Source organism: Phacochoerus africanus, chromosome 15 (genome assembly GCF_016906955.1).
Source record: "Phacochoerus africanus isolate WHEZ1 chromosome 15, ROS_Pafr_v1, whole genome shotgun sequence".
NCBI lineage: Eukaryota > Metazoa > Chordata > Mammalia > Artiodactyla > Suidae > Phacochoerus > Phacochoerus africanus.
Genome location: NC_062558.1, coordinates 61,937,543 through 61,957,862, shown reverse-complemented (window position 1 = coordinate 61,957,862; position 20,320 = coordinate 61,937,543). Strand labels below are relative to the sequence as shown.

The following is a 20,320-nucleotide window of genomic DNA, read 5'->3' as shown; positions in this document are numbered from 1 at the left end:
ACACAGATATACAGACCTTAATGAATGAAGTGTTCTTGAAAATTTTATATGGAAAGCCAGTTAGCTTTAATTTCTTCACAATTTTTATAGATTTATCCAGATCAAGGACAACTCCTGTGGCAGCTATCCGGAAATCGGGCTAAAAAGGAATCCCCAAAATCTGATACAGGAATACTATCAGCAAGAGAAAAACTTATTTCTCTCTAATGCAATAAATTACCAAAGTGCATTTCACTTACAATCACATAAGAAAAAAATGAGAATATCTGAACATGCAAAACAGTATTTTAACAAAATCTATCTGATAGTATAATGCTATAATACTATTATACTATACTACTGTCTGAGGGTGATTTCATAGTAACACAGTTTCACAATGATGCATGAATGAAAAAGAATATGAAAATCTGGTTACAATGTTTGAGAAATTGAATTTTAGACATTCAGGGTGGATTCCAATTTCTCATTATTCAGTTTTCTGTTAAATGGAGCCAATAAAACCTGCTCTGATTGGTCAAATGAAGACTGTGTGAACATACTTTGCTAAACCAGCATTACTGGGGGTAGTCTTATGTCTAGTAGTACCTGATGTATATACCACAACTTAGCAGAGTGCTAAGCTCATAGTGAGCACTGCTAAAATATTTTTAGCATGTCCATAAAAACATAAAAATACAGAAATGTCATCAGTACCATTAAAATTCTTTTACTTCCTTCTTCTCCACTCCCATACTTTACTTAAAAAGACGTATGAATATTGAAAGCAAAGAGAAGTTTACTACAAATACTAAAAATGAGTAATTTTCAACTTAAAGTTTCAGGTACATATTCCATATTCAAGACATATTTCTGAAACACAGTCTATAAAATAAAACATCCAAGATAGTTACCATTATGCCACTGACAGACTGTATTGCCAAGAACCCAGTACCCTGTGGAGTGATAGGACCTTAAAGAAAAAAAAAAAAAAAAAGAAAGAAATACATTGAACCATACATTCTGGATTCCATTTTACATACAGACTCCAATCCAAAAAAGAAAAATCTTATGAACTGGGATTTCATAAAAGGAAAAAAGCAAAACTATAATGATAAAAGCTTAAAAGGTTTAGGAGTTCCTGTCGTGGCTCAGCGGTAAGGAACCCGACTAGTATCCATGAAGATGCAGTTTTGACCCCTGGCCCTGCTCAGTGGGTTAGGGATCTGGTTGCCGTGAGCTGCAGTGTAGGTTGACTGTTACAGCTCTGATTTGACCCCTAGCCTGGGAACTTCCATATGCCACGGGTATAGCTCTGAAAAGACAAAAAAAAAAAAAAAGAAAGAAAGAAAGAAAGAAAAGAAGAGCTTTAAATTAACCTACAAGCAAGTTTATTCTAATTCCTTTTTACCCCAAAAGGTTGCTCCACAATGCATGTGCTGTGGGGTGTATTTCAGAAGCCTCTGTCTTCCATTGTGGTCTTCAATATAATAAAGTGGGATAGTCTGGAACCGCCTCCACCCAACAGAAAAAATGATTGGATCTCGGGACTTGAGGATTTTTTTATACCAACGATGTTTCTTCAGACGCATCTGAGGGGAAAGGGATCTCAGTAAGATTACTGGTGCCAAGTACGTCCAAAGAACCTCAATTATTAAGCATGCAGCAAAGGGCACCTACCTGTACATATCCAATATTGCCTTCACTATTGCCCAAACCACCCAAAATAACTGGGTAATGGGGGTCAAAGTTAAGCACGAATTCACAGGGTACATTTTCTATCTCAATTCGAACATACATCCCAGGTCGAAAACCCTCATACTGAACTCTGGCTTCATCATCTTGATCTTCAAATTCCGCCCGATTAATCTATATATAAAAGGGGGAAAAATAAAAAACCCATAATGCTGTTATCATCAATAAATATAAGATTACCATTTTCAAAAAAGAGCAATTTCTAAACAGAAGAACCATGTATAGAACCCATATTCAGTCTTTTATCACAGCTCTGCACTGTTTAATATCGTAGGCCAACATGGCTATTTAAATTGAAATTAATTAAAATTAAATGTAATTGTAACAATTCAGCCTCTCAGTCACATCAGCCACACTTCAAGTGGTCAGTATCAACATGCTGGCTAGTGGACAAGGTATAGGACAGCACAGATATATACTTCCACTATCACAGGAAGTTCAACTGGGCAGCTGTTATAGATTATCCATGCCTCTATTTAATGCCAAACTTTACTTGCATACTAGATCATCCACTCTTGTTGGCCTTTATACCAACAAATCTTGCCTGTTATTTCTCTCATCTTAAAATCTTTTGATTCTACTTCCTCTCACTATTGCCTCATTCCTCTGCTTATCTTTGAAGCAAAATGCCAGAGAAGTCTTCTATCATCTGGCTCCAGTTACTCTGCTCCTATTCTCTTAAATACCCTAAAATTGGACCTTAACCAACGCTCCACTGAGATGCTTGCCAAAGTCACTACAGGCCTCCACATTCCTAATCCAGTGGTCCATTCTGTCTTCACTGCAATTATCAGCAGGATTTGAAACTATCACTTCCTTCTACAGTGGTTTCCAGCAGAACTAGTGTTCTCTTGGATTTCCTCTATCTCATGAGCACTGTTCAGTCCCCACTCCTGCTTCCTCCTCTCTGCCCAGCCTGTTGGAGCATCCAGTGTCAGTCCTGGTCCTCTCCTCTCCTGTCTCTACACTCACTCTCCAGGTCATTCCATTCACCTCATAGCTGTAAATAGCATCCAGATGTTGAGGACTCCATATTTAGGTCCCTGGCCCCAACAGCTCTCCAGAACTCCTCACTGACCACTTGACACGTCTCTTGTCTGAAAGATACCTCAAACCTAAAAGATCCAGGAGTTCCAGTTGTGGCTCAGTGGTAATGAACCAGACTAGTATCCATGAGGACATGGCCCCGCTCATTGGGTTAAGGATCCAGTGTTGCCATGAGCGGTGGTATAGGTTGCAAACACGGCTCAGATCCAGCATTGCTGTGGCTGTGCCCTGCAGCTCTGGCAGCTGCAGCTCTGATCAGATCCCTAGCCTAGGAACTTTTGTATGCTGTGTGTTCGGCCCTAAAAAAAAAAAAAAACAAAAAAAAACAACCCACCAAAAAAAGCAAAAAAAACCCCACCAAAAAACCCCTAACAGATCCAAACTTCATCTTTCCAGATAGACTGACATCAATGAAAGGCTTTCCCATCTCATTTATAACAACCCAATCCTTCCAGTAAGCCATCCTTAGTTCCCCTCTCACAATCTCACATTCAATTCACCAAGTAATCCTATTTATCTCCTTTTTAAATACAGTATATCCAGAATTTGACTCTTTCTTCTCACCACTACAACACCCCCACCCCCTCCCCAGTGTAAGTCACCTTTATCTTACTGAACTCCTACCAGGGTAACCCTTTCAAAGGTAAGCAGATCATGCATGTCTCTCCTCCACTCAACATGGCCCCCCTCCTCCTCCCCACTCCATTCAGAGTAAAAAATTCAAAGTTCTGTACAATGCCCACAAGGTTCTAGGTGAGTTTAAACTGTAAATGACCCAAAGCAAAGACTTCAGAACCAAACTTACATTTCCTAGTTGCTTCTATCAAAGGTCAGTACACACCTGCAGTCACTATGTTAATGATTGATACTTGACTAGATGAAGGCCTAGGGTGAGCAAACCCTGTCAACTGCATTTCCACAAATCATACACTTAATTTGCATAAGACATATTAAGATATGCTCCAGCTTACAGGGCTTCTTGGTGGACCCATTTGTCAAAGCACAACTCAAACACTCGCCATCAAACTGTGTACACGGAGTTCCCGTCGTGGCAGAGTGGTTAACGAATCCAACTAGGAACCATGAGGTTGCGGGTTCGGTCCCTGCCCTTGCTCAGTGGGTTAATGATCCGGCATTGCCGTGAGCTATGGTGTAGGTTGCAGACGCGGCTCGGATCCCGCGTTGCTGTGGCTCTGGCGTAGGCCGGTGGCTACAGCTCCGATTCAACCCCTAGCCTGGGAACCTCCATATGCTGCGGGAGCGGCCCAAGAAATAGCAACAACAACAACAATAACAACAACAACAAAAGACAAAAAAAAAAAAAAACAACAAAAAAACTGTGTACACAACTTTGTGTTTCCTTCAGAGTGAGTTCATCAACACATACAGATGCTCAGCATCCCCAGACAGCCGGGCCAGACATCTCCCTTTCAGCATTCAACAGGCTCCCTCTACCTCTGCATCTGACCTCACCTTCAAAGTATCCTCTGAACTCTGACCAAAGTGAGTTTTCAGAAAACCTTCTCCAGAGCACTGGTATGTACATAAGCCACATAGGCCAAGAATCACATGTCCATCCAAATTATTCAGTGAGGGTTTCAGGGAGCAATAATAAGAATACTAAGGCAATGCATGCATGCATGGAAAACACACTTTCTCAAATCACTACACTGTTAGATCCTCAAAAATGGTGGCTGCGTCTCAGCCATTTCTGCTTCCTTAATATTTAATGCTTGGTACAAAATAGACACTAGTAGTTTCTGACTGAAGAAACAACTGGATGAGTGCATGAATAAACACACCCATCTGCATCTCGCTCTAGGAAACCAAACAAGAGGCCCAGAAGCAGATCAGGGAGCAGAGATATAAACAAAGTTATGTATTCACACCACATTACAGCTTGGAGATGAGGCTGACGACAAGAACTGAGTTTCCTCACCTGTGCTTGTTTCTGCATTTCTCCTTTAAGATCATCAAAATATGTGCTTTCTCCTTCATCATACTCTGCATCAAACATCTCCTTCAATTTTCTCTTTTTATCCAAATGCTTTTTTTTGGCACTTTCCTCTGCGCTAGGGTCAACTTCTTCTTTAACTTCTTCTTCTACATCTTCAACCTTAGATTTTCCGAAGAGAAAATTTTGTAAAAATTTGTGGATACCTTTTTTTAAACATTAAGGCAGATTTTAAAAGTTCTATTTGGATTCAGCTGCAATAATCTTAGTTACGATCATCATGAAAGCAAAACAGCCCTTAGCTCTAAATTATATGTATTGCAACAAGAGACATTTATTTAGACATCTGCATTACAATTAACTGCCATTCCTTAATATGGCAGGGGATACCAAACATGAATAAAGATAACAGCAAGTGTCCCCAATCCAGATGCTCCCAGGTAATGTTCTAAAGAAATATTAGGGTGAACAGAGAATTCTTTTTTTTTTTTCAAATGGCACTTAAATTTAAGAAGAGGAGAATGACAGCAAAACTAAATGACTAGAAACCACTGTGGCACAATGGGTTAAGAATCGACTGTAGCAGCTTGGGTTACTGTGGAGGCACGTGTTTGATCCTTGGCCCAGGCTCAGTGGGTTAAAGGATCCAGCATTCCTGCAGCTGTGCCATAGGTCATAGCTGTGGCTCAGATTCAATGCCTGGCCCAAAAACTTCCATATGCCATGGGCGTGGCCATAAAAAAATAAAAATTAAAAAAATTAAACTAAATGACCAAAATTCCCAGTGTCTAAAGAATCATAACAAGTAGAGGTAGAAGGTATTGCCCCCAAAATCAAGAACAACAAATACACCAATAGCTTTTGATCTGTCCTCACCCTCTTTATTTTTAGGAAGGAATTCATCTGGTCTGTAATCTCCATAGATAACCAGTAAGATTTGCATTTCTCAATATGGGGCCTTTTGCAAAACATACTGACCACAGATCAAAGACAAGTGGCTGACAGCCAGCCACGGTCACGTCATACCTCAGCATCCGGGTCTGATTTTCCCTTGTGCACGTCCCCTGTTTCCAGGTCTTCAAAGTCACCATAGAGCTCCTCTGGGAAAAGAATATCCAAACGACTCCTCTGTAAGTAGGGCCTGCCTGTGACACTCCAGTACCACCCAGCACCAGGTAGACTGTGTGCTCTGCATCTCAAACTCATTTTTACTGTTCTTAATGCAATGCACCCCTGAAGAATCTTCCAATACACAGGCTTCTTTTTCTTGTTAAACTGTCAGTATTTCATCACCTGTTTATTAGGTTTTAAGTAAATGAAGCCAATCCACTTTTCTACACTTCAAAATTCCACTTAGCCAAGAGCTATATATATAGGTGATGCACATTCTGTAGCAGAGATGCCCACAGAGGTGGCATGCATAGCGCTTTAGATGAGTCATCAAACTAACGGTTCAAAGAATGACTTGAGAAGCCGTGGCATGATAACAGCACATCTGAAAAAGAATCTCAATAGTAAGATTAACACAGCACAACCATGTGACATACCTGAGTAAAATCTTAGATTACCAAAAATACAGCATTTAAAGTAATACTGGTGTCCAAAACAATGCCAAGCCCATAAGAAGGGATCATTTATTTGTTTTTAGAGCTCTAAGTTTTGCATCCTATCCTTAAAAGACAGACAAGATAAAACTCCTTTGGGAAGCAACATTTAGAAGGGTATCAAAAGGTATGCTGTGGTGCAGTTTCTGCTGTGGTGCTGTGGATTAAGAATCCAAGCAAAAGAGATGCCCCCAGAATAAGCAAACTACCCCATAAGCCAAGATAACTTTCCCTGACCTAGGCACACCAGGTGGCACAGCCGAGAGAAGCTCCTCTGTTTCCTGACACAGTACCAGCAGGGGCCAACAGCACCAGATAAACCAAGCAGACCAGAACAGTGCCACAAAGGCTCTGAAATTGTCATTGGAACCACAGCCCTTGAAGTGGACCAGTACCTGTACACTAAACCTAAATAGGAAGAGTGCATGTTAAAATTTTAAAATTACATAGGACCCAGGGTCTCCAAACAAAATATGTGGATACAACAGAAAAGCACCTGTCATGCCTAGAACCAGGAAAATCACTGTTTGAATGTGAAAAGACTGAAAACAACACTGAAATCCATCAGATGTTGGAACTACCTGACTAGTACCTTAAAGTAGCCATTATAAATAAAATTATAAAAGGAAAAAAAAAATGCTTCGACAAGCAACTATAAATCTTACAGCAACAACCAAAAAATTGAAAACCTCAGGAAACTTGAGGCCACATAAAGAATTCATTCAGTCTGAACTGAATGAAAAAACAAAACAAAACAGCCTAAAAAGAAATGAACAGAGCCTCAAGGACCCATAGGATAGACACAAAAAAACAAATATCTGTGTCATCAGAGTCTCACAAGTTTATGGTTAAAAGAAATAATGACTAAAGATTCTCAAATTTGGTGAAAAACATTAATTTGCAGGTTCAAGAAGCTGAGAAAATCTCAGAATAAACCCCCCAAAATTCACACCAATTAAACTTCTGAAAACTACAAACAAAAAATATCTTGAAAGTAGCCATAAAGAAATGGCAGAATACCTATAGAGGCACACAAATTACAATGACAGTCTATGAAATCACAGACGCCAGCAGGAAATGGCATATTTTTCATTTTAAATTTTTTTTGGGAGTTCCCGTCATGGCTCAGTGGTTAACAACTCGACTAGTATCCATGAAGATGTGGGTTTGATCCCTGACCTTGCTCAGTGAGTTAAGGATCTGGCACTGCTGTGAACTGTGGTGTAGGTTGCAGATCCAGCTTGGACCATGTGTTGCTGTGGCTGTGGTATAGGCCAGTGGCTGCAGCTTCGATTCAACCCCTGGCCTGGGAATTTCCATATGCCACAACTGTGGCCCTAAAAAGACAAAAAAATAGGGCCACATCTGTAGCATATGGAAATTCCCAGGCCAGGGGTTGAACTAAAGCTGCAGCCACTGCTCTACACCACAGCCACAGCAACACAGGATCCAAGGTGGAGCTGCAGACACAGCTCGGATCCTGTGTTGCTGTGGCTGTGGCACAGGCCAGCAGCTGTAGCTATGATTCAACCCCTAGCCTGAGAACCTCCATATGCCATATGCGCGGCCCTTAAAAAAAAAAAGACAAAAAAAAAACAAAAAAAAGGCATTTTAATCAGTTGTGAAAAGAACAAATAGTATTGGAAAGAACCTGGCAGCCAAGTAGAAAAAATATCTATGCCTCCCACTCCCACTAAAATAAGTAGTAGAAGGGAGTTCCCGTTGCGGCTCAGTGGTTAACGACCAGTATCCATGAGGATGCAGGTTTGATCCCTGGCCTCACTCAGTGGGTGAAGAATCCAGTGCTGCTGTGAGCTGTGGTGTAGGTCACAGACGTGGCTCAAATCTGGCATTGCTGTGGCTGTGCTGTAGGCCAGCAGCTGCAGCTCCGGTTCGACCACTAGCCTGGGAAATTCCATATGCCATAGGTGCAGCCCTAAAAAGAAAAAAGAAAAAAGAAATAAAATAAGTAGTAGATATATCAGTGATTAGCATGTAAAAGAAAAATGGGAATCAGGCAGTACAAAAAAAAACAAAAGTTTTTTTTCTCTCTTTTTTTTTTTCACAAAAGACCTTTTTAAGACAAATCCCAAAAGCCATTTAAGGCAAAACTGATAAATCTAACCTCATTAAAAAATTCACATAAAACAAAAAGACAACTTACAGAATGGGAGAAAATAGTTTCAAACGATGAAACGGACAAGGGCTTAATCTCCAGAATATATAGACAACTTATACAACTCAACAGCAAAAAAGCCAATCAACCAATGGAAAAATGGGCAAAAGACCTGAATAGACATTTCTCCAAAGAAGATATACAGATGGCCAAAAAACACATGAGAAAATGCTCAGCATTGCTGATTATAAGAGAAATGCAAATCAAAACTACCATGAGATACCACCTCACACCAGTCAGAATGGCCATCATTAATAAATCCACAAATAACAAGTGCTGGAGGGGCTGTGGAGAAAAGGGAACCCTCCTGCACTGTTGGTGGGAATGTAAACTGGTACAGCCACTATGGAGAACAGTTTGGAGATACCTGAGAAATCTATACATAGAACTTCCATATGACCCCGCAATCCCACTCTTGGGCATCTATCCGGACAAAACTCTACTTAAAAGAGACACGTGCACCCGCATGTTCATTACAGCACTATTCACAATAGCCAGGACATGGAAACAACCCAAATGTCCATCGACAGATGATTGGATTCGGAAGATGTGGTATATATACACAATGGAATACTACTCAGCCATAAAAAAGGAATGACATAATGCCATTTGCAGCAACATGGATGGAACTAGAGACTCTCATACTGACTGAAATGAGTCAGAAAGACAAAGACAAATACCATATGATATCACTTATAACTGGAATCTAAAATACAGCACAAATGAACATCTCCAGAGAAAAGAAAATCATGGACTTGGAGAAAAGACTTGTGGCTGCCTGATGGGAGGGGGAGGGAGTAGGAGGGATCGGGAGCTTGGGGTTATCGGATACAACTTGGAATAGATTTACAAGGAGATCCTGCTGAATAGCATTGAGAACTATGTCTAGATACTCATACTGCAACAGAACAAAGGGTGGGGAAAAAATGTATACATGTAAGAGTAACTTGATCCCCATGCTGTACAACAGGGGAAAAAAAAGACGTCAAAAAAAAAATTCACATAAAAGAATCATAAAGTTAAAATACAAGTATTAAAATAAGTGAGTAAATGTGGCTGGCACCTCACATCACAAATGGCTAATTTCTCTAATATATCAAAAAATGAAAAAAATATCAATAATAACCGAATAGAAAAACAGGTAAAGCATATGCAAAGACAGGCTGGAAGGAAATACAAATGGCCCCTTAACACACAGAAAGGTGCTCAAATTGACAAGAGATCCAAGATTTTGTTAGCAATTTGTTCATTAATTGTGACAAATGTACTGTCTGTATGTAACATGATCATAACAGGGCAAACTGAGTGTGAAGTTTATGGGAACTCTGCACTATATTTGCAACTTCCCTGTAAATCTAAATGATTATAACCTTCTTTTAAAAAATTAGGCAAAAGACTTAAATGTATACCTCACAAAAGAAGATACTAAATTGGCCAATATGCACATGAAAAGATAACAATGTCATCATCAACAGGGAATACAAATTAAAGCCATAATGATACTATTTCATACCCACTAGGGCATGAGCTGAAATTGTCATCCCCTGCTGGAGAGACAGGATGATCCTCCCACCCAAAACTGGGTTTAGATATTGAGCCAGACAACACACACATGAATCAAAAGTATATGGAATGATTCATAATTCACACTGTGAGATTTTTAAGGGAGAGTAGGGCAGACTTCCCAAGCTAATTGAAACACAGTTTGGGAGAGAAGGGAGGGAAGGGAGAATAGCATGGGTTGTTAAGGCTGGTTAGGAGGTGGGGCTTCGATGAAGGCATGAGGATATGTGATTTGAACTTTCTCCTGGTGCCAAAAGAGGAGCACTTGGTTTTTTTTTATCAGCTTGCTCAGATGTAGGATATAAAGGTGGACAGGAGTGGGGCTTAAGAGCTGTCATCAGTCAAATACAAAGTTGGGTGTCCATCTACCCACCCCATAGCTCTTATCATTCTACTCCAAGGTGTTACCAAGGAGAAATGGAAACTAAATTCCACAAAAAAGACCTATACATGAATGTTCAGAGCAGCCTTAATTGTAATAGTCAAAAACTGGAAACGACCTAAATGGCCATCAAGAGAAAAATGGATAAACAACTGTGGCATATCCGTGCAACAGAATATTTACTCAGCAATAAGAAGAAACAAACTATTATACAAATTAATCTCAAAAACAGTATGTTAAGTAAAAGAATCTACAGATAGAAGACAGTGTGTTTTATCATGTAATTCTAGAAAGGCAAAACTAATCTACATTGAGAGAAAGCAGATCATTGGACGTGCTGGGGCTGCTGTGATGGTAGGAGTAGGAACTTACTGCAAAGGACCATGAGGGTGCATTCTATGGTGACAGAGATACTTTATGTCCTGATTGTAATGGCAGTACATGAGCATATATAATTGTCCAAACTAGCCAAACTATATTCTCAAAACAAGTATATTTAATTGTATGTAAAATATATCTCAACAAGGTTTATTAAAAAGTGAAAATATTCACTTTTTAATAAATAAAAAGTGAATAAAAATAAATAAATAAATAAATAAATAAATAAAAAGTGAATAAAAATATTCACTTTTTAATAAATAAATATTTAAATTAAATATTCACTGGCCCAGCCATAAAATTAAAGAAAAATATATGTGTATGTGTGTGCATAAAGTTGAACATTAAACTATACTTTAATTTCTTTAAATGCTTTCCTTAAAAACAAACCCCCAAAATTTCCTTTTCTAATCCTACAACCGACAAACAGAAGTAAAAGGAAAAATCAAACCTCATTAATTTTTTTTGTTGTTGTTGGCACCTGAGGCACATGGAAGTTCCTATGCCAGGGATTGAATCCAAACCACAGATGCGACCTATGCCACAGCCGCAGCAATGACAGACCCTTAACCCACTACATCAGGCCTGAGATTGGAATCTGGGCCTCAGCAGCAACCCAAGCTGCTCTAGAGACATCAGATCCTTAACCCACTGTACCAGAGAGAGAACTCCCAAAACTTCATTAATTTTTTTAACCAGTAGAATGAAAAATAAATTCAGGAGTTCCCGTCATGGCTCAGTGGAAACGAATCTGACTAGTATCCATGAGGAGGCAGGTTTGAACTCTGGCCTCGCTCAGTGAGTTAAGGAACCAGCATTACCATGAGCTGTGGTGTAGATCACAGATGCAGCTTGGATCTGGCGTTGCAGTGGCTGTGGCGTAGGCCAGAGGCTGCAGCTCCAATTTGACCCCTAGCCTGGGAAACTCCATATGCCACAGGTACGGCCCAAAAAAACCCCAAAAATTAAAAATGAAAAATAAATAAATAAGTAAATAAATTCAAAAGTTATGGATCTAACAAAATAGGTAACTTGCAAATCTATCTAAAAAAGAAAAAGAAAAAAAGGGACAATGCTAGAAATGAGAAAGTGCAAATAACAGATGAGAGCTTTATTCTATTATAAATTCAAAATTTCAGTGAAAAAGTCAAAAAATATTATGAAGAATGGCCATGAAAATGTTAAAACATAAACACAAAAACTATAACCACCACTGTAAGAAAACCAAAGTTCTGACCAATGATCATAGTAGAGACTGAAAAAGTTTCTTAGGAAGCCTTTACATATACATGCATATCTGCCAAAAAGGCTTAACTAAATCTAATCATGGCACCTAAACAAGAATGACTTTCTATTTTTAATAAATGCATACATTTTATGGAAAGCTTCCCAATCTTCTTCAACACCCATATCTAATAAGTCAATTAACCTGAGAAAACAAGATCGTCATGAAAGGAGGAACTAGAATTTAATTCCTAAGAGAGTTCCCGAAAGCATTTCACAACTGACTAATATTTTTGGCTTGACCATTAAAGATATGGAAGAAAATAAGATAGAAATAAAACAGTCTGAAAAATACAGCTCTTTACTTACCATCTTCTGCTAAGATCTTGGCTGCATCTTTATCCTCTTCCCACTTCCCAGTCACAAAGCAATCTCTGATACTGTTCATAACCTTATACAGAAAAGTCAGTGCTTAGTTGACAGGCTCCCATCATTCAACAAATAACTGCTTTTAGAAGTAGTAGGTAACAACTGGTCTTCGAATACTTTTCAAAACACTTCTGTGGATATTTTCATTCCAAGTGAGCCTATGAAATAACTTTATCTTTGATGTAGACAATATAACAACAGAGATAAAAACATAAGTATCACAACATTAACCATGGATAGGGAAAATACTGTTAGCCCACTGATTTTTACTTATAAACAGGTATTTACTAATTTGTTAAACCAGATGTATCTTGGCTGTCTGAAAACTTAATTTCTCTAGTCAATGATAATACTCTGACAAAGATAAAATGTCTTGTATAAGCACAATAGTGCAGAGGCCTGATGAGGCTCCCAGTCCTAGATCTGTCAGATCATCCAGTGTATACATGCAGTGGGTGTTCTCAAATACACACTAAAACTTGTACAAGACTTTGTTTCAGAATGTTTTCCAGGGAACCTGACCTAAAACAGCACACATCACTCACTGCTAAAGCATCAAAAACACATATAAAAATCTTCACATAGGTCCTGGCTTTCAATTACATTTTGATCATGATTCATATTTTTCATACATGATTTCACTCTCAAAGAGTAGCCTTGAAGCTAGCATGATTACACTGGATACAAAAGTAAATTTGCTCATTTACTCACTCCTTCATGCCTATAATCCTTCACTATTTACTGTACATCTACTCTACGCCAAGAAGTTTCACAGCACTGAATGGCAAATTGTTTCAAGAAGATCCTTGTTTTCATGAAGCTTAACAATTGACTTAAGGGAACTAGGGACCAGATAAGTTTTTAAAAATAGACCCTCTGTGACAGAAACACTCAAATTTAGAAGGGAACTAATAAAGGGCATCCATTAAAAACCCAAAGCTAACATCATACCTCATGGTGAAAGACTGAGAGCTTTCCCCCTAAGATCAGGAATAAGACAAGGATGTCTTCTCTCACCATTTCTATTCAACATTGTAATGAACACTCTAGTCAGTTATTAGGTAAGAAACTGAAATAAAAGGCACCCAATTTAGTAAGAAAAACCATTTCTATTCACAGGTGATATGATCTTGTACATAGAAAATCCTAAGAAATCTACTGAAAAAGTATCAGGATAAATGAGTTCAGCAAGGTTGCAAGATACTAGATCAATAGACAACAATAAATTTATTTCTATACACTAGCAATGAACAATCCAAAAATTAAGTTCAGAAAACAACTCCTTTTAATAGCATCAAAAAGGATACAATACTAGGAATAAATCCAACAAAAGAAGTGCAAAGCTTATGCTCTTATAACTACAAAACATTCTGGAAAGAGAGGACCTAAGTAAATGCAAACAGATTAGAAGACTTAGTATCATTAAGATATCAATCAACATTACCCAAAATTCAGATACAATGCAATTTCTATCAGAATCCCAGTTGGTTTCTTTGTAGAAATGGAAAAGTAGATTTTAAAATAAAGAAAATCCAAGGGATCCAGAAAAGACAAATCTTTAAAAAGAACAAAGTTAGGGGATACACACTTCTTGATTTCAAAACTTACTACAAAGCAGTCGTAATCAAAATACTATGGTACTAGCATAAAGATAAATGGAATCAACGGAATATAATTTAAGAGTCCATAAATAGGAGTTCCCGTCGTGGCGCAGTGGTTAACGAATCCGACTAGGAACCATGAGGTTGCGGGTTCGGTCCCTGCCCTTGCTCAGTGGGTTAACGACCCGGTGTTGCCGTGAGCTGTGGTGTAGGTTGCAGACGCGGCTCGGATCCCGCGTTGCTGTGGCTCTGGCGTGGGCCGGTGGCTGCAGCTCCGATTCGACCCCTAGCCTGGGAACCTCCATATGCCGAGGGAGCGGCCCTGGTCAAGTGATTTTCACCCAGGGTGCCAAGACAAGACACTGGGGGAAAGAACAGACTTTTCAACAAATGGTGCTAGAACTGGATATCCACATGCAAAAGAATGAAGTTTATCTCATCTCACATTAAATACAAAAATTTAACTCAAAATGTTTCAAAAATCTAAATATAAGAGCTAAACTATAAAACTCTCACACAAAACCATAAATCTTCATGATTTTAGATTTGGCAATGGTTTCTTGGATTTGATACCAAATACACAAATGACAACAAAAATATAGAAATTGGACTTAATCAAAATTAATTTATTTATTCATTTATTTACTTATTTTGCCTTTTAGGGCCACACCCATGGCATATGGAGGTTCCCAGGCTAGGAGTCTAATTGGAGCTGTAGCTGCTGGCCTACACCACAGCTCACGGCAACGCCAGATCCTTAACCCACTGAGCAAGGCCAGGGTTTGAACACGCAACCTCATGGTTCCTAGTCAGATTTGTTTCCACTATACCATGATGGGAACTCCAAGGACCTAATCAAAATTTAAAACTTTGTGCTTCAAAGGGCACAGAAAAGATAGCCTAAAGAATGGGAAAAAAAATGCCTGCAAACCATATGTCTGATAACGGATTTGGATTCAAATATAAAAACAACTTACGCTCAATGACAAAAAGACAAATAACCCAATTTTTTAAATAAGCAAACAATATGAATAGGGATTTCTTCAAATAATGTATACAAATGGCCAAAAGGCATATGAAAAGACGGCTAACATCATTAGCCATCAAGGAAAAAGGCAAGTCAAAATTACAATGAGATTATTATTTCACACCTCCTAGAACAGTTATAACAATAAAAAACAACAACAACAAAAATAGGCAATAACAAGTTTTGGTGATGTTACTCCAATGTAGAGAAATCAGACACTATATATACTGCTGGTTGGAATGCAAAATGGTGTATTCACTTTTGAAAGTGAAAAAGGAGAACATATAAAGAAAAAAACAGGAGTTCCCGTTGTGGCGCAGTGGTTAACGAATCTGACTAGGAACCATGAGGTTGCGGGTTCGGTCCCTGCCCTTGCTCAGTGGGTTAACGATCCAGCGTTGCCGTGAGCTGTGGTGTAGGTTGCAGACGCGGCTCCGATCCCGTGTTGCTGTGCCTCTGGTGTAGGCTAGTGGCTACAGCTCCGACTCGACTCCTAGCCTGGGAACCTCCCATATGCCATGGGAGCGGCCCAAGAAATAGCAAAAAGACAAAAAGAAAAAAAGAAAAAAACAACTGTTTTCAGCAATCATACTAACAGAAGCATGTAATGCTATTCTGACACCTCTGTGTATAACTAGTATAAAATAAATGAGTACTTAGACACTTCTAATTTAATCATCTTCTGGTTCAAATAAGGATTAACTCTTCAGTGGAAAAACAGATATATAAACTGTAAGACAAAGAGGTTAAAGAAAAACTCTACAGTCCTGAATCTAAATTGAAAATGTATATATGAATTCTCCCAGCTCTGGTCAATGAAAAGACTTTAAAAAAATGACCAACCCATAGCGATGAGTATTCCTAGGCCTAGACTGTGATGCTGAAATACCATTTTGTACTAAGAAAAATCAGGACTACGGCTCCTTCCACATCTGGCATCAGAAATGTACAAGATGACGCTGGAACATCCTATCATATCAGATAGCAACAGAGCAATCAAGGACCACCTGAATCATGTCAAAAGAACTCAATAGCCAATCTGAAGAGACTCCCACTAGCCACAGATGAGATACATATGATCATCAGTAAGGATAACAAGTACAGTGGAAGGAAACACATCAACTATATTTAAATCCATCAGTTAAAAAAAAAAAAAGTCACCTTTGAGAATCATTCACAAAACTGATAAAAAGAATCAAGCATTTATACTGCTTATATGGAACTGAGTAACTAAACAGTAGGTGAGAAGTTGTTTCTCTTGATAGAATGAACTATTCCAGCTAATAAGTACAGAGAAATTTGAAATACCACAATTTTACATCCTTACTAAATTAATTAATTGAGGCATTGAGCATCAATAGCTAACATCACAGGTGATTTTATGTGCCTCCTAATGAAAAAACCACTGCTACCTAGCAAACAGTCTTGCCAAAAATTAAAAAAACAACCCCCCCCAAAAAACCTAAATCTAATCAAACTTCTATATATGTGCTGTCCAAAGGGGAGCTACAAGCACATGGCTATTTAAATTCTAATTAATTAAAGTTAAATAAAACAAAATCAAAATTTTAGTTCTGTCTCGCAACATTTAAAGTGCTCGATAGCCATAAAAGACTGTTTATTATGAATCATCTCCATCATCACAGGCAACTCTTGGTATTGCTCTGTACCAATTTATAGGAAATATAGAGAGGAGTGGAGCCTGACAAACTGCACATGGGGATGCAACACAATCCAGGAAATCCAGAATGTGAGAAGCTCAATACATCAAATACTTGGTTTCTTCAACAAGTGAAAAGATAAGGGGGGAAAAAAAAAAGAGATGGGTGGAGGTGAATACTATAGATTAAGAGATTTGAAAGGCATAGAGAAAAACAACAACAGCCTGGTAAAGCTAAACTTTGGTGTTTATTGACGCATACTTGGAAGATGAAATTATAAGGAAAAGAAGGAAATGACGGTGGTTCCTTCTGCAGGGAAAAGACTCTCACCGGGGTGGACACATGGTGGTCACAGAGACACTCACCATTAATCTATTAAGTTAAACAAAATATTTCTATGTGGGTTTCTCTAACCTGTATTAAATTTGACCCCAAAAATGGTTACATAAAATCTCACTATGTGCTACCCAGTGAATTAAAATAGATAATATGACAGTGATTGGGCCTCCCTGAGGATGACATTTCAGGTAAACTGAATGATCAAAAGAAGCCAGCCTTGGGAAGATCAGAAGAACATTCCAGAAGAAAAAACATAAGGTAAGAGATTAAACCTGGCAAATTTGAAAACTGAATGAATCCTCCAGTGTGACTAGAAAATGATGAGCAGAGGAAGAAAATTTACCAGTGTCATGGATTTCTGTTTGCTTAACAATAGTAGAAATTATATGTTAACTCAGGGACACTAGGTATCTCCCAATTATATATAAAACATCGAATATCTCAAATGTATGAAAACTTATGTGCAATGCTTCAAAATAAAGATTAACAATACCATTTACACTAAGAGTTGAACATTCTCCTTTTCTCCACATCATATGTACATGGTCTGACTAAGCTCAGAACATATCACTGCTTAGGATGCATTAAACATTCACTCCAATATGTGGAGAATTGTTCTGCTATGTTATAAAAATAAGAAGCTAATAACCAGTAGGCAATATTGAAATCACATAATCTCCTTTTAGAACAATTACCTCTCTCATAAGTCAAATACACTATTCATATTCAGCCTTACCTCCTCTAAATCCCAATCATGGGGTGCCTCCACATGAAATCTGGAGCAGTCCAAAGAGTCAGCCTTGTGCTTACACTCTCTGGCAGGCTGGCTGACATGAAACAACCCTCCAAGCTCTTCTCCGGTATCACCATCTTCTTCTTCATTATCCTCTGTCACTAGAGACCACCATGATGGAAAAGTGAGATCAAATCTACCCACTCTAGGACTGAGGAACTGTTTGCAGTAGGAACGGTTGTGCCCATGAGTCCCATGAGCACAACAGCCACAGACACAAACAGGTCAGGGAACTACTACTCAACATGACTGGTGGACTTGTGCCCTCCTGCAAGGCAGCAGCCAAGTGTCCACTGAGAAGGGAGAATACTCGGGCTGGGGCAGAGCACAGACATTGAAACAGATCTTCCAATGATCATAAAGAGCTTCTCTTGAAGAGTGCTGAGTCTAATCACTAAGAGTACTTAGACAAAACCTGAATGGAAATCAGTAAACACCAATGCCTGACTGAATACTCCTAGCTCATATATACTCCTTGGCCTTGTTCTAATCATATAGTAAATACGGGCCAGTATATTAGGTTCAGCGCTTTATTTTTTGCATTAATCAGTCAAGCTCTCTCCAAAAAGAACACATAGACACACTTAACAAAATATAAAATCAGAGACAGACAAAAGGAAAAAAGAGAATGAGTTATAAAGAGCACTCATTCTCAGAAAGGAAAAAACACTCATACAAGCAGAATTATTTTTCTGGTACAAAATTCTACAAAAAAAATTCTCATGAAGGACTTTCTATAGGGGGTACAAAATGACATAATGGAGAGTATTCACATCAAAAGTTTTATGACAAAGCCATAAATCTATTTCATATGACTGATTTAAGTCCTCATGAGCTGATGATTAAAAACATCTGCCAAATATAAACTGTGACATCTGGGACTGTCTTATGGATGTAGGAAGTACCACCCAAATCCTCCAACCAATTTCCTCATCCCCTTTTCAGAAAATAGTCTAAGTGTTTCTAGATCTAAACCAGAGCTCTTTTACCTGTCCCATAAATGAGCTTTCGAAGGTTTGGAGTTGCCTGTTGCTGCCTCAGAAAGGCCTCAGCTGCCTTCCTGGAAAGGTCTTCCTTCCACTTGAGGGCACCTGAAGGACCAACAACAACACCAGTTAAGTCTGTTCATCTGTCCTCTCTGCTTCAGGCTCATTCATCCTAAAATCCTTTTATGAGGTGTAATATTTGAACAGTTTATAAAATCACCAAAACAGCAGATCCCAAATGTAAACATTCTACTTGTAGAACATTTTCAATGCCACATTTATAATGGCAGTTAAATTAAATTTAAGCGTACCTGAAGTTTCTGTGGAATAATTATTTTCTTCCTTGTAATCTTCTTCCTCTTTGAGTAAGTCTTCTATATCACTGGTCTCATCAACTAAGTTCTCTGACCCTAATTTCTGACCACTGACCACTTGAGAAGGCTTTGGAAACTTTTTCCTAATAACCTCTTCATTTTCTGAATCCTCCTCTCTACTGAGAGAGGAGTTTTCTTCAGATTCGTCTTCAGATGCAAATGCCTCTTCAGCTGTGCAATGACCCGAATCTGATGTAGTAAGGGTTGCCTTTTTCACTGTCAAAGACTTCTCCAAATTCAACCTATTGCTCAAATCATTAGTTTCTAAGAGTCCTGGCTTACTACCTTTTCTAACAGCCTTAGATTCTAAAATATCCTCCTCTTCTTCTGCAGTGGAATCCTCTTCTTCACTGCTTTCATCAGCTTCCTCTGCTTCTTCTTCCACTGAGCTCCTCTCAAGGTCATCATCACTATCGGCAAATGCTGGCAAATCCACCTCAATATCTTCCTCCATCTCAAGTTTTTGCCGTTTGATACCTTTACCAGGCACATACTGTTTATCAGTCATTTCAGCATCTTCCTCTTCTTCATCATCACTAGAGCTACTTTCCAATTTGCCACCTTCAGACATTTCTTCATCATCTTCATCATCACTATCTCCAGATTCATCCTCTTCATCCCCAAAAATGGCTTTCCGACGCACTCGACCAGTTTTCAAATCCATTTGCTTTTCCTCTTTTGGCATCCACACCCTATATTACCAAGAAAATGCAAAGTAATTTGATTTGTACAATAATTGGCTAATCCAGAAATGGCAAGTCAATAAACGTGAAAAGTAATAGAAAATAATGTCAAGGAACGATTTTAAGTAACATAGCATTGAAAGGAACAATTTAATAAATACTGATTCCCTAATACCACTCTTCAGAAAAAAGTTACAAAGAGAATAAAGAAATAATCTTTTAAAAAAATCTAATTTTAGAAAGAAACTGCTTAAATGGAAGTGAAGGTTTAATAGATATTTTAGAAGACCCATCATTTCCAAGCTTGAAACAGATAACCCTCAGAAAAATGGTTGACTCCAGGTCCAAGACAGTGAAAGTAGGCATTG

The 20,320-nt window shown here is 38.5% G+C and overlaps 1 protein-coding gene across 1 annotated transcript in view; it reads right to left on the bottom strand.

The window, feature by feature from the left end:
- The window catches only part of BMS1 (BMS1 ribosome biogenesis factor), a 38,362-nt gene that overhangs the window by 5,570 nt on the left and 12,472 nt on the right, over nucleotides 1-20,320 (bottom strand). The window contains exons 10-19 of the mRNA XM_047760600.1: nucleotides 19,207-19,961; nucleotides 18,899-19,000; nucleotides 17,853-18,010; nucleotides 12,429-12,510; nucleotides 5,759-5,832; nucleotides 4,718-4,894; nucleotides 1,657-1,845; nucleotides 1,388-1,568; nucleotides 891-949; nucleotides 17-139 (exon numbers count right to left, since the gene is read on the bottom strand). Coding sequence (XP_047616556.1) covers nucleotides 17-139; nucleotides 891-949; nucleotides 1,388-1,568; nucleotides 1,657-1,845; nucleotides 4,718-4,894; nucleotides 5,759-5,832; nucleotides 12,429-12,510; nucleotides 17,853-18,010; nucleotides 18,899-19,000; nucleotides 19,207-19,961 — 1,900 coding nt within the window. The remainder of the gene's footprint in view (nucleotides 1-16; nucleotides 140-890; nucleotides 950-1,387; nucleotides 1,569-1,656; nucleotides 1,846-4,717; nucleotides 4,895-5,758; nucleotides 5,833-12,428; nucleotides 12,511-17,852; nucleotides 18,011-18,898; nucleotides 19,001-19,206; nucleotides 19,962-20,320) is intronic.